This window comes from Cajanus cajan, chromosome 5 (assembly GCF_000230855.2).
Source record: "Cajanus cajan strain Asha chromosome 5, NIPB_CcT2T_4, whole genome shotgun sequence".
Classification (NCBI taxonomy): Eukaryota; Viridiplantae; Streptophyta; class Magnoliopsida; order Fabales; family Fabaceae; genus Cajanus; species Cajanus cajan.
In genome coordinates, this window is record NC_138521.1 from 20019932 (window position 1) to 20037335 (window position 17404).

Consider the following 17404-nt stretch of genomic DNA (forward strand, 5'->3'; position numbering starts at 1 on the left):
GTTATGTCTTTGCTATAGCTAGAGGTGCAGCAGCTTGGAAATCTGAAAAACAAACTATTATTTCTCGTTCTACTATGGATGTTGAAATAATTGCCTTAGATACTGCTAGTAGTGAGGCTGAATTTCTTAAAAATTTACTAAATGACTTGCCATTATTAAATAAACCTATACCTCCAATATCAATGCATTGTGATAGTCAAGTTGCCATTGCTAAAGTTACTAGCAAAAACCTTAATGAAAAAAGAAGACACTTGAGAATAAGACACAAATCTATTAGAAATTTGATAACTCATTGTGTTATTTCTGTTGATTTTATCAGGTCTGAAAATAATCTTGCGAATCCACTCACAAAAGGGTTGACGCGTCAACAAGTACTTGAATCGTCGAGGGGAATGGGACTAAAGTCCATCAACTAGTTGCAACAATGGACACTCATCTCCACATAAATGGCGATCCCATAAATGGAGTTCAATGGGTAATAACGAAATTGTTTGTTAACTAAGTACACCATTGTAAATTGCAAAATTATTGCATGTTTCATTCCTATGGCGAGGTGTACTCTAAAGTAAACTGTGACAGTAATAAGGTTGAGGTATTCAAATATTTATATTTATTGTGTTAAAATTAAAAATACTTCTTAATGGACCCAATGAAAATTGTTGTAGGGGTGGGTGTCACAGACCACCCTTGGAAGGGTTCACCTAGTGAGTGTGGTGGTGGGGTCGCTACTGTAAGATATATGGGCAATCTAAATGACACTCACAAAACAAGATACATGCGCAAGGCCGTAATGCGCTCCACTGATTAGAATTCAAATGAACACCTTTATTATACGTGTTATGTTCTAAAGTTTGGTTAAAGGGATATGGCTCAAGGCAATTATGTCTCCATATTCTCTCAAATGGAAGTTCATATGCACCAGGTATAAGACTCAAACCCGGAAGGTTCCTTGTACTGAAAATATAATATATTATGCTCCATTAAAATATTTAAGTTTATATATATATATATATATATATATATCATTTTTTCTATATTTAAATTTTAAATTAGTGGGGGATTGTTGAGAAATTATTTTATAATTTAAAATTTAAGTTAAATATTTAATTTAATTAATCTTTGTTTTATTTAATATTTGTAAGTTTCAAAAAACAAAAACAAAAACCGTTTGAATTGCAGCATGCACGTAACCAATAGTCTCTTCTTTTTCAAATTGGTTATTAACCGTGATGCCTTTTATTTTTAACCGTTGAGTCTTGCTGTTATGAAAATTGAGATATCATGGTGCACTCCTTATTATGCCTATAAGACACTAATACTGTACCTATATATGAACTTCGGTTCTTGAGGAAAATAAGCTCTCGACACACACAGACAATTACACAACAAGCTCATTTTATCTCTCCCTCAATATTTTTTCTACTACAAAATTATAATTTTGGAGCGGTGTTCTTTGGTTCGGAGATCTTTCACTGCATTCGAACGATCTAACGGGTTGACGTATCTTGGGAGAGGAGCGCATTATAAGACTCAAAATTACCAGTGCAGTGGGGGTGTTTTCTCTCTAATATTCTAATTTGATATTATAAACCTATTATTTAATATTCTAATTTGCTCTTTGTATTTAATTAATTGTTATTGATTGCTCTGTTTTAATTTTATAATATTCATTGTATTGTTGATATTGATTTTATTGGAAAATCTAAATATTTTTTTTTATGTTCTATTAAATTTATTTTCTAACAATTATAGCGTGTATGATTAATTTTGTTCATGTCACGTTTTTTAATATACAACTAATTCAAGTTACTTGTCTCTCATGTCAAGTTTATGATGATAAGTAATTATCATAAATCAAACTTTAATATACTTTGACAAAACTCAGGATAATTAATAATGAAAAGATATATAGTGACCAATAATTAATGAATAATATTTTTAATATTTTATTTATTTATTTATTTACTTACTTACTATTATCTCTAAATAGTCAATTCTTCAAATTTATCTAGTGCCATCCTCTTTTAATTTTAACTTAAAAATTGAATTCTTTTTTTTTTGGTAAAGAATGAAAACTAAAACAGCAGACAAACTCAAGACATAGAGTCTCTACCTAACGGTAACAAGATAAAATCAGGAGGACTCCTCCAAAATATATTAGAATCTATGTTTCGTACACCCCAATTAGCCAGCGTATGAGCTACTGAATTCATCTCCCTAGGGATATGGCTTACGTAAACTACCCAGCCACTAGCTATGATGCACTTAATACGACGAATAACATCATAATGCTTATGCAGATAATCCCTATCCGTTGATCGATCTTGAAAAAGCGTTACTGCTCCCAGGCAATCACATTCGCAATTCACCTTCCGAAACCCACCTTCCCAACAAAACGATAATCCCTCCTCCAAGGCCAACAGCTCGGCACGTAATGCATCCCCATGTAGAGCTCCCCGCGAGAAACCACCTCGCCACATACCTTCCCAATCGCGGATTGCTCCGCCCATCCCCATAGCAGAAGTCCCACTCAACTAACTCCCGTCCGTGTTCAGTTTAACCCACGGATGCTCCGGAGGCCTCCAAATTGTTTGCTCCACCCAGAAACGCCTCTTAGCATTGTACACACTGTTCTCCACTGTAGACATTGTCACTTTCCGACGGACCGCCGAAATCGTCCAAAGCTCGCCGTTGAACAGCATGTTATTCCTAAACCGCCAGACCCACCACAAGGTGATAGAGAGCTTAATAGCATCCTTATGCAGAATAATCCCTTTCAGCCACTGGAAACAATCCAATTCAGAGAAAGACCAGCCCACACTGACCCCACCAGACATCAGCACCTCCCGCGAATACGGGCAATCACGAAGTGCATGTAAAATAGTTTCTCGAGAGCAAGAGCAACGCGAACACGCACCAGACTCAGCCAACCTCCTATCAGCCCGAACCTGATTCGTTGGAAGAGCTGAATGAAGGCATTGCCACAGAAAGAACTTAACCTTCTCAGGGAGCATTAACTTCCAGAGCTTCTTCCAAACTTCCTCCCCTTCTGTTGTCGAACCCGTAGTCAGGAAGCGATACCCAGACGCCGCTGTAAAGCAACCCGAGCTATCACCCCTCCACGCAAAATGATCCAGCCCCAAGGAGGAGTTGGCAACACTCAACCTTTGGACCGAATGTATCAGTTCCGCCGGAATAGCAGTATACAAGGAATTGAAGTTCCACTCTCTGCTAACCTAGCAGTCAGCGACCGTTTTGTTGGTGTCTGCAATATGAACGAAAGGAACTCTGTCGCACCAAAGCCCAGTACCTGACCAGTCCGTGTACCAAAGGGAAGAGGCACCCGATCCTAACTGAGGCTCGAATCACTCACGAAGGGAAGGAAGGGCCTTAATAAGACTTGACCAGGTTGGAGAAGCACCCCGCCTGTTTTGCGCACACAGGATCGAGTCTCCATACCGACAGGATTGAATTCTAAGTTCTTATGTGCACATACCGACAACTTTATTTTTCAATGACTTAATTTAAAAAAAAATAATATTCATGAAAATATTCTCCTCAATTCGTAAGTTTTATTTAAAAAATAATGTTCATGAAAACATTCTCCTCAAATAATATTAATAGTATGTACGATTTTTATCTCTCAACCTAATATCTTCTTAATGCAAAAAAAAAATTATAAAAAAAGAAATTCCATTAGAATTGAAAAAAAAATCATATAAGTGAACGAAAAAGTATCCAAATAAAATAAAAAGATCATACAATTTTTTTTAAACAATCAGTCCTATTCATACATAATAACTGGATAAAAATTGAAAAATTAATTAACTAATGCAATAATTTAAATGTACAAATAATTTTTTTTTATTTTTGTTAATTTAAATATTACCATAATTTTTTTTCAACGAGATCATAGATTTTTATCAAGTTATGAGTGTATGAATTTGAATTTTATCAAAGTAATTATGACATATTAATGATTTTGTTGCAAATAATGAATGTGCCATATTTGATTTCACGTATCGATTATTTCACTATAACTTTTATGAAATTTGAAAAACATTTTTATATTGTTTGATTTGAATTATATATATATATATATATATATATATATATATATATTAACGGAAAAATGAAAAATAAAACAGTGTCGTATTTTTCACTATGTTTCTATAAAATTAAAAAATATATATATATATATATATATATATATATATATATATATATATATATATATATATATATATATATATCACATAAATTTCAGACAATAGATTCGACGGTGTATTGTTTTTTTCTTTCCTTTTTCAGACATCTATTCTCTTGAAGCAATTGGGCTTAGGCTTATTGCCGACACCAACATTTTTAGAGCTTGATGATGTGTTTGAGTAGCTGCCTGAGGGAAAAATGAACTTGGTGAGTTCAAAACACGGCAATTATTTCGATAGTTTCAAATGATGTGCGGTAAAACAATAGTTTGAATGTTATATCTTTTGAGATGCATTTTATCTTGTGATTGTTCTTGATTGCACTTGTGTTTTTCACAATCAACATCCTTCCTTTGTCTACTAATGAGCCAAAGATAATTCAAAATTTTTATGTACCAAGTCAAGTTTTGTAACAAAAGGTTGACGTTTTGAAGTAGCCATTCTTTTTAGAGTTAATCACCTATACACTACCAGTGTAAAGTTTTTTACACTAGCAACCAATTATATCTTTTAATTGTGTTATGTCACTGCAAACATATTTACTTTTAACAATGACATGAAACAATTAAGAGATATAATTGGTTGCCAGTATAAAATTTTTATATTGGCAGTGTATAGGTGATTAACTCTTCTTTTTAACCATCTTGGAATCAATGGATTCAATGACCGTTAATTACAATATGTTTAAAGATTTTATGTGCATGGCCATAGAAAAAGTTTTATCGAGGTTCACAATAAAGATCAAAATTATTATGGAAAGCACACTAAAAAAGATCTAATCGTCTCTAAATTTAACACATTCAAAGTTTGTATTTTATCCTCTCTTTTAAATCGAAGATCCTTATTTATACTAAAATTATATTATAAAAACAAATCCCTTATTTCTTGATATGATTTCGTAAATCATAAAATATTATTTATTATTAATAATAATTTCATAAATTATGTTTGTTCTGGCCAAGGGGGCATCTAGGGTTCTTCTCCTAAGTCAATCCTCCCAAGTCAAAGCATTCAAGAGTAAAGATATGTCCCATTAGGTTTAGGGTTCACGACTTTATAGTTACTCCTTGTGGACCTCGTAATCCCGTCAGTTTCGTGATTCTTCTTGGCCGTTTTTATGTTCCAAATATTTGATTATCATTAATGGGATTTTGTCCCTAATAATGCTAGGCTAAAGTTCTCGGTTCTAAGTCCCCTAGTAAAGTTATATCGGAACGCAACCGAGCTGATGCCCATGGATGGTAACTAAAGCTCTCGTCCCTCGATCCTCCAGGTATTTCATCTCGGTTTGTCATATCAGTAATTCATATTGGTGAAATGTCCATCGATAAACCATCTCGGCATAATTCCAGGACGGTATAGTTGCCCCACAACCTTGAGCCTATAAGGCGAGAAGACTCTTTAGTGCAAACCATCTCGGTATAAGTTCGAGACGGTATAGTTGCCCCACAGCCTTGAGCCTGTAAGGTGAGAAGGATCTTTAAGGCAAACCATCTCGGTATAAGTCCGAGTCGATACAGTTAAGGCTCTTTAGGTGTTGCTCCAATGACACTACTACTATGGATAGATGTTTAATTGGATTGGTCACAACGCTTGACATGCTAGAGACTTAAAACTTTCCAAGGGTTATCTCTTCATCTTACAACGGAAGGGACATGCACTACTATAGGAGGGACATTTTACATCAGTTCATTTAGATAATCTACATCAGTTCTAAAACCGATGTATATTCAGGCGATGTAGAATGTGTGAGATATTTTACATCTGTTTCAAAAACTGATGTAGAAAGCACATAAAACTACATCGGTTCTCATACAAACCGATGTAGTATATTCAACACTTTTTACATCAGTTTATGGAAGAACCGAAGTAGTATATATATATTTTTATTTTTATTTTTATTTCTTTCTTTCTTCTAATTATTACCGAAAAATTAAAGAAAAAGAATGGTCATCAGGCCATAAACATTTTTTCCTCATTAAAAATAATATTAATGTGTTATAAAATCAATTGTAAAATACAATAGAATGACAAATAAAAATAAAAGTTCTTCATTCTTGATTGTAACACCAAATAATGTAACTACAAAAAAAAAGCGAAATGAAATGAAATTCAAAACCAGTAGTCAGAGTAATCATAATTCAATCTTCCTTATATATTCCTTGTATCTTGGTAATAATTAGCATACTGAGAAATAAAGCATGTGTTTGTAAAACAAATTATCATATTGAGATACTCATCATATATTCCTTATATCTTGGTAATAATTAAAGAAACACTCATATTAGGTCCAGGCATCATGTATGACACAACATTGTTACTATTTGAAACATACTTGTGGTCTTGTACAACTAGTATGAGTTTTGAAACATCCAATGAAATAGGTTAAAAAAAAAAACTAAAGATGCATCTTCTTCGTTCTTTGGCTCAAAAGGAAAGGACAATTGAGAATTCAACATCCAGTGATTGTACATGAGGAATGGAAGCACCTCATACCCAATGCCTAAGAAGCCTAGAAATATATATAGTAAGAGTATAATTCACAATTTTTCGTAGGGAACCAATCTCAGACCCATCTCAATATTTTTTTAGAACCTGAAAATACAAGAAGCATTCATTGGCAACAAGAATTGTAGGAAATATTAAGTTGGTATTAAAAAAGATACTTTTACATTATAGAAGAACACAAGAAAAAAAAATAGTGATCATAGGCAAAACATTTGTTCCTTACTTTTAGATTAAACTAATATTAACATGAATATAATATTATATTCTAAAAATATTAAGAACACGACAGTAACTACCTTATAGTTTCAAAAATAAGCTTTCCAACATTGATTTTGAACATCAATTTGGTTCTTTAATGCTTAAAATAAAATAGGTACTAATTTCATCCCGAAATTGATGATTTATTTTAATCTATGAATAACCGACATTGACATTCAAATAGGCACTAATTACTTCTTTCTAAGAAATGAAACATACATATTAAAGTGAATTGGGTAATCTCCATCCCATCCATCTAGATTTCTCAGCCCAAACCCCAAGCACCAAGAACCTATATACATTTTCGATTAGCTTATGGATGAGATCATAATTTTATAAGATTTAGAATACAAAAAAAAAAAAATTAAATTTCATTTCAGGGAACAACTTAAAAAAATGGTGTATCCTACTTCAATATTCATTAAGAAATTGAAATAACTTGCAGATCATCAACCCAAAATCATAGCAGTTGCAAAGGAACAAACAATTATTCCAATCAAAGCTTCTTTAGTATCCTTAATAGAAAGTTTTCTTACTTCTTTTTAGAAGATTTATCTTATATTTTCATATAAGTTTACTATCATTATGCTTAAAGCTTGTAAGTCAAAATAAAAATAGCAGTTCAACAGAAGAAATACAATCTATTTCAGTTGATTAAAAAAAGTAGCATACCTAATTATTACCTAAAACAAAAGGGTTACAAATAAATAAATCTTATGAATTTTCAAGACCAGGCTTCAATATCACCTGAGATTAAAGAGCAACCAAAAATTTGATGGTAAAAATGAACACAAATTATTCAAGAAAAAATTTAATAACTTTAAATTCAGAATATGATTATAATATCAAACTCTACCTAAAATTGAGTGAGTCATTGGAGCCTATTTGGGTTTTTTGCATATCAACTATCATCAGGGCAAATGCTCCACATACCTATCATCACCAAATTTTTTATTTATGAATTTCATATCCAAAACCCTCCTCACACACCGCATTCACCATTGCCACAACTTGATGTGTTACACGAAACGCTAGAGCTCGTTCTTGTGTGAGAACCTCGAATCGACAGGGTGTAAAATGAGCAAGTTGCGCAAGACGGAGATCAAGTATAGGTCATTCTCTTGGAGTATGTTGGTGGCATCAAGTTGAGCATCGTGTAGGCAAAGTCGATCTTCACGTCGAAGAGCAAACTGAGAACAGATTGAGAAAGTCCTTAGAATGATGTCGTCTGAGTGTAGTAGCTCACTCGAGTCAGAGGGCTTGGCTAGGGTTTTTGCACCATGGCAGTTCAATGTTGCCTATGAGGCTTCAAGCTCCCCCACGAGAACCATCACAAGAGGCTGGCAAAGCTTATTGAGCTAGTCAATAAGGGCGAAGACAGAGGACTTGGAGTAGAGGAGCTTGTTGAGCGACTTATGAGAAGCGATTAGGGATTTGGGATAAGAAATGGGAGTACAACATCGGTTCCTAAATAAAACCGACGTAGAACACTTCGTATGTATATCGTTTCTCCTTAAAATCGATGTAAATATGTTAGTGTTTTACATTTAATTACAAAAATGCCACCACATTTTTATTTTGCATCGTTTTTAGATCAACCGATGTAAATATGACGTTGTAAAACATTATTTTTGTAGTAGTGATGCATTTATTATTACACCGTCGTTGTAGGGGGGTACATCATTACAATGCCACATGTCACATTGTGCTTGTAACGTGAGAGTGTGGGACCCTTGGGGCTAGGGGGCGTGGTGCTTCACGCGCGTTGCCCTCATACCACTTTCCACGCGCACCCCTTTAAGTCTATAATAACACCGGTGTAACTCTTACTAAGTATTACACCGCTCAATAACTTTATATTGAATGTGAATTTTGTAAATCCAACGTTAGATTGAAAGTTCATATCACTTTATTCGTGTATATCAAATTTTGTTAAAATTGAACAACAACTTGAAGGTAATCAAAATGTTCATATTTTAGTGTATTTTGAAATAAATATATTACGTTAATTTTGTTTTATAAAAATGAAATATCAAATCATTTTATATTAATATAAAAGTTTGTATATATAATCTAAGAGATATGAACTTTCAATCTAACGGTTGAATTTACAAAATTCACATTTAATATAAAGTTATTGAGCGGTATAATACATAATAAAAGTTACACCGGTGTTATTATAACTCCTGATATATATATATATATATATATATATATATATATATATATATATATATATATATTAATTTTTCTTTCGGAGTATAGATTTGGCACCGATCCATTTCGTCCGTAGCTGTACACTTGTTGTAATTAATAGCTTTGCTTCCGCAATGCCGACTACGTCGTCGATTCTACTGTTTAAGGATATACACATCTTCCGTGTTCTGTTCTTTTACTCACTCATCTTCTGCCTCTCATTTGTTATAATTATCTCTTTCTCTCTCGAGTTCAATTCGTATCTCATCACCACTATGCAAAAAAATTAGAATATTACTCCTCTCCGTGATTGAAGTTTTCCCTTCACATTCTGATATTTTAAATTAAAAGACGAGATTTTTCTGGTAAATTGTCAGAGCTAGTGTCTTATATGATTTGTTGTTATTTGATTGCCTTCAAAGTTTCTGATACTTTAGGATTGTGTTTGGTTTAGAATTTGATATTTTGATTTTACATTTCTTACATTAAGAGCCCTTTAATGGGGTTGTTCAATGGTTCTGAGTATGTGCCTCTTGGTGAGTTATCTGCGCCAAGGGAGAATCATACAAGGAGAGTTTCTTTTCTTCCTTTGGTATTTATCATCTTCTACGAGGTTTCTGGGGGTCCCTTTGGTGTTGAGGACACAGTGCATGCAGCAGGTCCTTTGTTAGCCCTTCTGGGGTTCTTGGTTTTTCCATTCATATGGAGTGTTCCCGAGGCTTTGATCACTGCAGAGATGGGTACCATGTTCCCTGAAAATAGTGGTTATGTGGTTTGGGTCTCTTCTGCTTTGGGTCCCTTTTGGGGGTTTCAGCAAGGTTGGATGAAATGGCTAAGTGGGGTGATTGATAATGCTTTGTACCCAGTTCTGTTTCTTGATTATCTGAAATCAGCAATCCCTGCATTGGGTGGTGGGGTTCCCAGAACTTTTGCAATTTGGGCCTTAATTGTGGTCTTCACTTACTTGAACTATAGGGGTTTAACCATTGTGGGGTTTGTTGCTGTTCTTTTAGGTGTTTTCTCACTCCTTCCCTTTGTGGTCATGGGGTTCCTGTCAATTCCACACTTGAAACCTTCCAGATGGTGTGTGACAAATCTGGATGATGTTGATTGGAACCTCTATTTGAATACTTTGTTTTGGAATCTCAATTATTGGGACTCTATTAGTACTCTTGCTGGGGAAGTGGAAAATCCAAGGAGAACTCTTCCCAAGGCTCTATTTTATGCTTTGATACTTGTGGTTCTGGGCTATTTCTTCCCTCTGTTAATTGGCACCGGTGCTGTTCCCCTCAATAGGGAGTTGTGGAGTGATGGGTACTTCTCAGATATTGCTAATATTGTTGGAGGAGTGTGGTTGAGATTGTGGCTTCAAGCTGCTGCTGCAATGTCAAACATGGGAATGTTTGTTACTGAAATGAGCAGTGACTCATTCCAGCTTCTAGGCATGGCTGAGAGGGGCATGTTACCTGAGTTCTTTGGCAAGAGGTCTCGCTATGGAACACCTCTTATAGGCATACTCTTTTCAGCCTCTGGTGTGATTCTACTATCATGGCTGAGTTTTCAAGAGATTGTGGCTGCTGAAAACTTTTTGTATTGTTTTGGCATGATTTTGGAGTTTGTTGCATTCATATTGTTGAGGATCAAACACCCCAATGCATCTAGGCCTTACAGGATCCCGGGGGGAACAACTGGAGCAATTGCTATGTGCATTCCCCCCACAATTTTGATTTTTGTGGTTCTGGCTTTCTCATCCAACAAAGTATTGGTTATAAGCCTCATTGCTGTGGCCATTGGCCTTGTGATGCAACCTTGTCTTAAATTTATGGAGGAAAAGGGATGGATGAGGTTCTCAGTTAGGTATGAGTTCCATGATCTTGACAATGAGGAGAGCTTGCACTCTTTTGTGAGTTAGACTTCTCCTGTTTGAAGAGAAAATTACACTGAATGCACAGAACCTGAAATTAAAATGCATTTTGTCTAGTTACAACTTAAGCTGCGTGTCAATTTTGTGAGTTTGTTGATAGAACGGTAGGTTGGTCACTAGACACCTGAATCAGAGAATTAGAATGTTTTAAGAAATGAGTTTATTTGGTTTCTATGTATCTAATTTTCTTTTAAATTATAAAATTTGGAAATTCATAATGTAATTATAATGCTGCCCTTGTAAAAATGCCTCAACCACAATTTTTTTTACATTGGTCGTGCTATAGGGATAATTGTTGGGTTGAAATATACTATTGTTTTCCATAATTTTTTTTATTGAGTGAACTTTATTTGTTGCATTAAACAATGTGAGTTTAGTAAAAAAGAAAAATGGGAGTCTCACGCAATATTTAATAAATTTCATTTATTATTCAACGAATTTATATGAATTATTTTATAGTTTTTAAAACAGTATTATAAAAGTATGTTTCTAAAATTTTTCTAATTGGGTACAGCAAAATTATCTCACGATATAAGCAATTGAAAACAAGTGTACAACAAATTAATGCATTTAAACTAACAACTAGGTAGTTGAGATTTTAACGGGATTTTGAATGATTCAATATGATTGTATCCATATTCAGCATATTCTTACTTATCTTTGGTAGATTCTTACCGGAAAGGCTAATGTAGTAGTAGATACATTGAGTAGAAAATTTATTCAAATGTTATCTTTGATGAATAAAGAATTGGAGTTGATTGAGAAGTTCAGAAATTTAAACCTTTGTGTTGTGATGGCTCAAGATTAAATTAGTTGTGGAATGATTAAGTTCTTTGAGCAAGTGAGGGACAAGTAGATGCAAGATTTGGGTTTTAGGAAGACTAGAATTGTTGGGTATTGAGAAGGCGATGGGATTTGATGTTAGTGCAGATGGAATTTTGAGATTTAAAGACATGATTTGTCTATCTTAAGATTCTGAGTCGAGGAAAATGATTTTGGATAAAAGGCATAAGGGTTGACTCGATCTATATCCTGGCATGACTAAGATTTACCCAAATCCCAAGAAGAATTTATTGTGATCTGATATGAAGAGAAAGGTGGTGGAGTATGTGAATGCTTGTCTAACTAATTAGAAAGCAAAAGAGAAGAATAAAAAACCAGGTCGCACGATTTTTCGTAGTGAAGTAGTAATTCTAGTTAGATGGAGTATAAAGAGTAGTCAAATGAAACACTAGGAATTTTTATATTGGTTCATCTCAACCACTGAAATTACATCTAATTCTCAATTCAACCAAATTGAGTTCTATTATCTTTAAGCAAAGATGCAAATATTCTTTCAACAAGTCATTTCTGACTCAACTCTAAGTATTCTTTGACTTGCCTCTTCAAGCAACTACCCAAGTATTCTTTTAACAACAAGTCTCTCCAAGCTTAACAACCAAGTATTCTTTTACAGTCAAGTCTTTCTAGGATCAAAATAAGTATTCTTATACAATCAATCCTCTCCAGGCTCAAAACAAGTATTCTTTTTGGACAAGTCTATCCAAATTCAACCTTATAACTATGGTTATAACGATTACAAGTGTTATATTCGTCTCACTTAGATGTTATACAACCAATACAGAATAATGAGTGTTTACAAGAAAGAATAGATTTATTGAGAGTATGTTTCTGTACAAATGTATATGGTGCATCTCTTGTGTAAAACTATATTTATGTGTTTCTTGCGCTTTGAATCTTCTTATATATTAGCTTGGACTATTGCAACACTTTAAGTCTAGTTCACAAGTTTGCTTCATCTTTCTTCATTGTTTTTCCTTATGATGTGATGGAAGTGTTTCATCACTTTCCTCCACTTTCTTCTAGAATTGTTCTTGGACAAACTCAAAGAGACAAAGAAGAGAGAATTGGTGTCAATCCTCTAAGTGAAGTATGAGGTTGAGAGATTTAAACTCTCATAAGAACAAGTTTTTAAAGAGAGTTGAAGAACCCTCGCACATAAGGACTCTTAGTGACTTCAAGAGAGTGATTAAGAGAGAATGAATAAACTCAATATGCATATATCTTAGAAAGTGACATACAAAGTGATAGACCATGAGCCAAGTGCCCAATCACTAGAGCTGTGGCTAGGAGAATACAAGAAGAGTTGGACCTCTTGAAAACTAGTAGGCTTCTCAAGCCCAAGGTATTCTTCACTTGGACTACTCTATCATAAAGAGAAGGCCTAGTTCTACTTGTGTATATTTTGTACATAGTTTTCTTGTATAGGTTATTTTTGCCTTTGTATTTGTGAGGCATTTTACTTGCTTTTATTATTCATTGTATAATTATTTTAGGGTAGGTTACTTGGAGAGTTTAACTCCATTTAACCTCCTTTGTTGATACACTAATTTTCTATTTTTTCAATAGGGAAAGAGGGGTGACATTTAGCAATGCTTGATAGTGTGACTAGTAATTGGGCCTAGGCAAAATTTTACATATTAGACTCATTTTGCTCCAAATTTTTCATAGATTTGATTTAGATAGGTCTCATTATCATTGGATGAACCTAACTAAACCAAATCAAACATTTTTGAAATAAATCAAGTGAGCAAAATGAGCTTGGGCCGCCTAGCCTATGTCTTCCTCCTTTGGCCGGATTCACTATTGTAGACACCCAATTTCGTCCGGGGGGCACACAAACAAAGAAATGGACCTCCATTATGAAGGAAAGGAGCTTCCGAAGCAGGCAAATAACAAGATAGGACATCAGAAGGCCTAAAGGCTAAATATGGTGTTTTCCGGGCTGTTCCAAAATCGGAACGACCCGTTCCAAAGTCAGAACGGGTCGTTCCAAAATCGGAACGGGCCGTTCTGAACCCCGGAACGGGCCGTTCCAATATCAGAACGGGCCGTTCCAATATAACTAAAAACACCTAAAGAGGCTTGTGTGGAACGGGCCGTTCTAATACCAGAACGGGCCGTTCCAAACAAGGAAAATTTGGAACGGGCCGTTCTGGAAAGGTTAAGTTCGTGTTATTTTCTACTCTGGAACGGGCCGTTCCGTTTTCAGAATGGGCCGTTCCAGAGTACGAAATTTACACATAATAATTGGGCCAGAACGGGCCGTTTCGAAACCGGAACAGGCCGTTCTGGCCCACTGCTGATCCCTATAAATTGAAGCCTTGGGCACAGTTCTCAAGGCGCGACCAGAGAAATTTCGAATAAGACTCCTTTGAGCACGAAAATTCTCTATCTCTCTCCCTTCTATTGTATTTCTTGAGATTTGTGTCGCATCTCTATCTTCTCTCTCCCTCCTATTGTATTTATTGAGATCTGTGAGGCATATTGTAGTGTGAAAGGTCGCCACAAAACACCTTCTCCATATTTGAAGATTCAATAAAGCTCGTTCAAGAGGTATTTCAGTTAATCTTTTTCTCTCTCTTTTATTATTCATCTTTATCTCTTTTTTTTTGTTATAACAAACTTCATAATGTAGATATTTTAGGGTTAATCGTTTAATTTATATTTTAAATATATAAATAAATATTAATAAAGGGGATTCAATATTTAATTTATTAATTTTTATCATATTAACTTCATCATAGGGTACCGATTGAGGGCGTTGTAGGGGTGCTTAATACCTTCCCTACACGTAACCGACCCCCGAACCCAATTCTGGTTATCAAGGCCATTATTGGATCTTTAAAAACCTTTTCTTTTTCCAATGTTTTGAGTAAAATATTGGTGGGGACTCCATGAACCTATTTTCAAAACCATTGATTAAGGATTAGTCTGGTGTCCGGGCATTCTTTAATTAATGAGACTTTTAAAAGGATGTCTAAACCATAGGTCGCAAGATCAGAAATTTTCAGGTTGCGACAACTATTCACTTTCTTCAAGCTTAGAAGCTTGAAGCACAAGGTTCTCCTTAGCTTGCTTACCAAGCAAGCTAAGTGAGAAGCTTGCTCTCCAAGTTTCTAAACCTTGGACGGTCAAGCAAACCCTACCATGGTTCCTAGTGAACCATGGTTAAGGTTAGCTTCCTCTCCAAGCTACCTCTCCCTATATATTTACAATTCCTTCATTGTAGCTCACTTTCGACATTTATGAGATTTAGAATTCAGAATTATCTCTCATTTTGAAGAGTCTCTAACCGTAGAGAACTCTCTCTTTTAGTTCTCTCTCAAAGGTTCTTCACCTTGAAGCTTGGTTCCTCAAGCATTCTCACTTCTTCAAGGAGTGGCCGAACCTCCTCCATTGCTTCTCCTCCATTGAAGGTTTCTTCAAGGAGCTTCAAGAAAATTTTTGAGTTCTGCTCAAGAGTAGAAACGGTCTTGGAGTGGAGCACTTGAAGATTCATCAATCATCTTCAAGCTAGTTCCATCAGTTTAGGAACTTAACTACTTTTCTCCACTACTTGTCATCCCCAAACTGATGGGCAAACAGAAGTTGTTAATAGATCCCTATCTACCATGTTAAGGCGAGTCCTTAAGGGTAAACATAAGTCTTGGGATGAGTACTTGCCCCATATTGAATTTTCTTATAATAGGGTAGTCCATAAGACTACCAAAATCTCACCTTTTGAGGTTGTTTATGGTTTTAACCCTCTCACTCCTTTAAACCTAATACCCTTGCCATATTTTTCTCACTATTTTCATAAAGAAGGGGTATCTAGGGCTGATTTTGTTAAGAAATTATATGAGAAGGTTAAAACCCATATTCAACAACAAAATGAGAGAACTGCTTTAGAGAGAAGTAAAGGTAAGAAAGACCTCATTTTTGAGGAAGGAAATTGGGTTTGGCTTCATTTGAGAAAGGAAAGATTTCTTTCTCAAAGGAAGTTTAAACTCAATCCAAGAGGAGATGGTCCCTTTCAGGTCCTCCAAAGAATCAATGATAATGCTTACAGGTTAGATCTTCCCAGTGATTATGGAGCAAGTAACACTTTTAATGTTAGTGATCTTATTCCCTTTGCAGGTTATGATGAGGAAGATGACCCTACAGATTTGAGGTTAAATCCTTCTCAAGAGGGAGGGGATGATAGACCATGGGCCAATGCCCCAATCACTAGAGTTATGGCTAGGAGAATACAAGAAGAGTTGGACCTCTTGAAGACTAGTGGGCTTCTCAAGCCCAAGGTATTCTTCACTTGGACTACTCTATCATAAAGAGAAGGCCTAGTTCTACTTGTGTATATTTTGTACATAGTTTTCTTGTATAGGTTATTTTTGCCTTGTATTTGTGAGGCACTTTACTTGCTTTTATTATTCATTGTATAATGATTTTAGGGTAGGTTACTTGGAGAGTTTAACTCCATTTAACCTCCTTTGTTGATACACTCATTTTCTATTTCTTCAGTAGGGAAAGAGGGGTGGCATTTAGCAATGCTTGAGGGTGTGACTAGTAATTGGGCCTAGGCAAAATTTTACATATTAGACTCATTTTGCTCCTAATTTTTCATGGATTTGATTTAGATAGGTCTCATCATCATTGGATGAACCTAACTAAACCAAATCAAACATTTTTGAAATAAATCAAGTGAGCAAAATGAGCTTGGGCCCCCTAGCCTATGTCTTCCTCCTTTGGCCAGATTCACTATTCACTCTCTTCAAGCTTAGAAGCTTGCAACACAAACATCTCCTTAGCTTGCTTACCAAGCAAGCTAAGTGAGAAGCTTGCTCTCCAAGTTTCTAAACCTTGGCCGGTCAAGCAAACCCTACCATGGTTCCTAGTGAACCATGGTTAAGGTTAGCTTCCTCTCCAAGCTACCTCTCCCTATATATTTGCAATTCCTTCAGTGTAGCTCACTTTTGACATTTATGAGATTTAGAATTTAGAATTCTCTCTCATTTTCAAGAGTCCCTAACCGTAGAGAACTCTCTCTTTTAGTTCTCTCTCAAAGGTTCTTCACCTTGAAGCTTGGTTCCTCAAGCTTTCTCACTTCTTCAAGGAGTGGCCGAACCTCCACCATTGCTTCTCCTCCATTGAAGGTTTCTTCAAGGAGCTTCAAGCAAATTTTCTAGTTCTCCTCAAGAGTAGAAACGGTCTTGGAGTGGAGCACTTGAAGATTCATCAATCATCTTCAAGCTAGTTCCATCACAAAAGAAGGGAAAGACGTAAATAAATCTAGATGGCTTATAAGAGAAGATAGCTTAACCAAGGTTCAAAAATGAACCAAGGTTAGCTAACTTAGGTAGAGTGGCATGCCAATTTGAATTTGAAATTCAAAATGAGGCATGAATCTCTCCCACCCCATGTGCACTTAGATCTAGGATTTGAATAGTTGCATTTGAATGCCTGTGATACACATTTGCATTTAAATTTAGGA

The 17404-nt window shown here is 35.2% G+C and overlaps 1 protein-coding gene across 1 annotated transcript; it reads left to right on the top strand.

Annotated features, from left to right (window-relative positions):
- The first annotated feature begins 9239 nt into the window (after positions 1-9239).
- Positions 9240-11317, top strand: LOC109792546 (putative polyamine transporter At1g31830). The gene has a single exon (XM_020351969.3). The coding sequence runs from the start codon at positions 9670-9672 to the stop codon at positions 11080-11082; it is 1413 nt and encodes a 470-aa protein (XP_020207558.1). The 5' UTR covers positions 9240-9669; the 3' UTR covers positions 11083-11317.
- Positions 11318-17404: the final 6087 nt, after the last annotated feature.

Coding starts and splice junctions, on each gene's coding strand:
- LOC109792546 (XM_020351969.3), top strand. CDS start 9,670: ATGGGGTTGTTCAATGGTTCTGAGTATGTGCCTCTTGGTGAGTTATCT.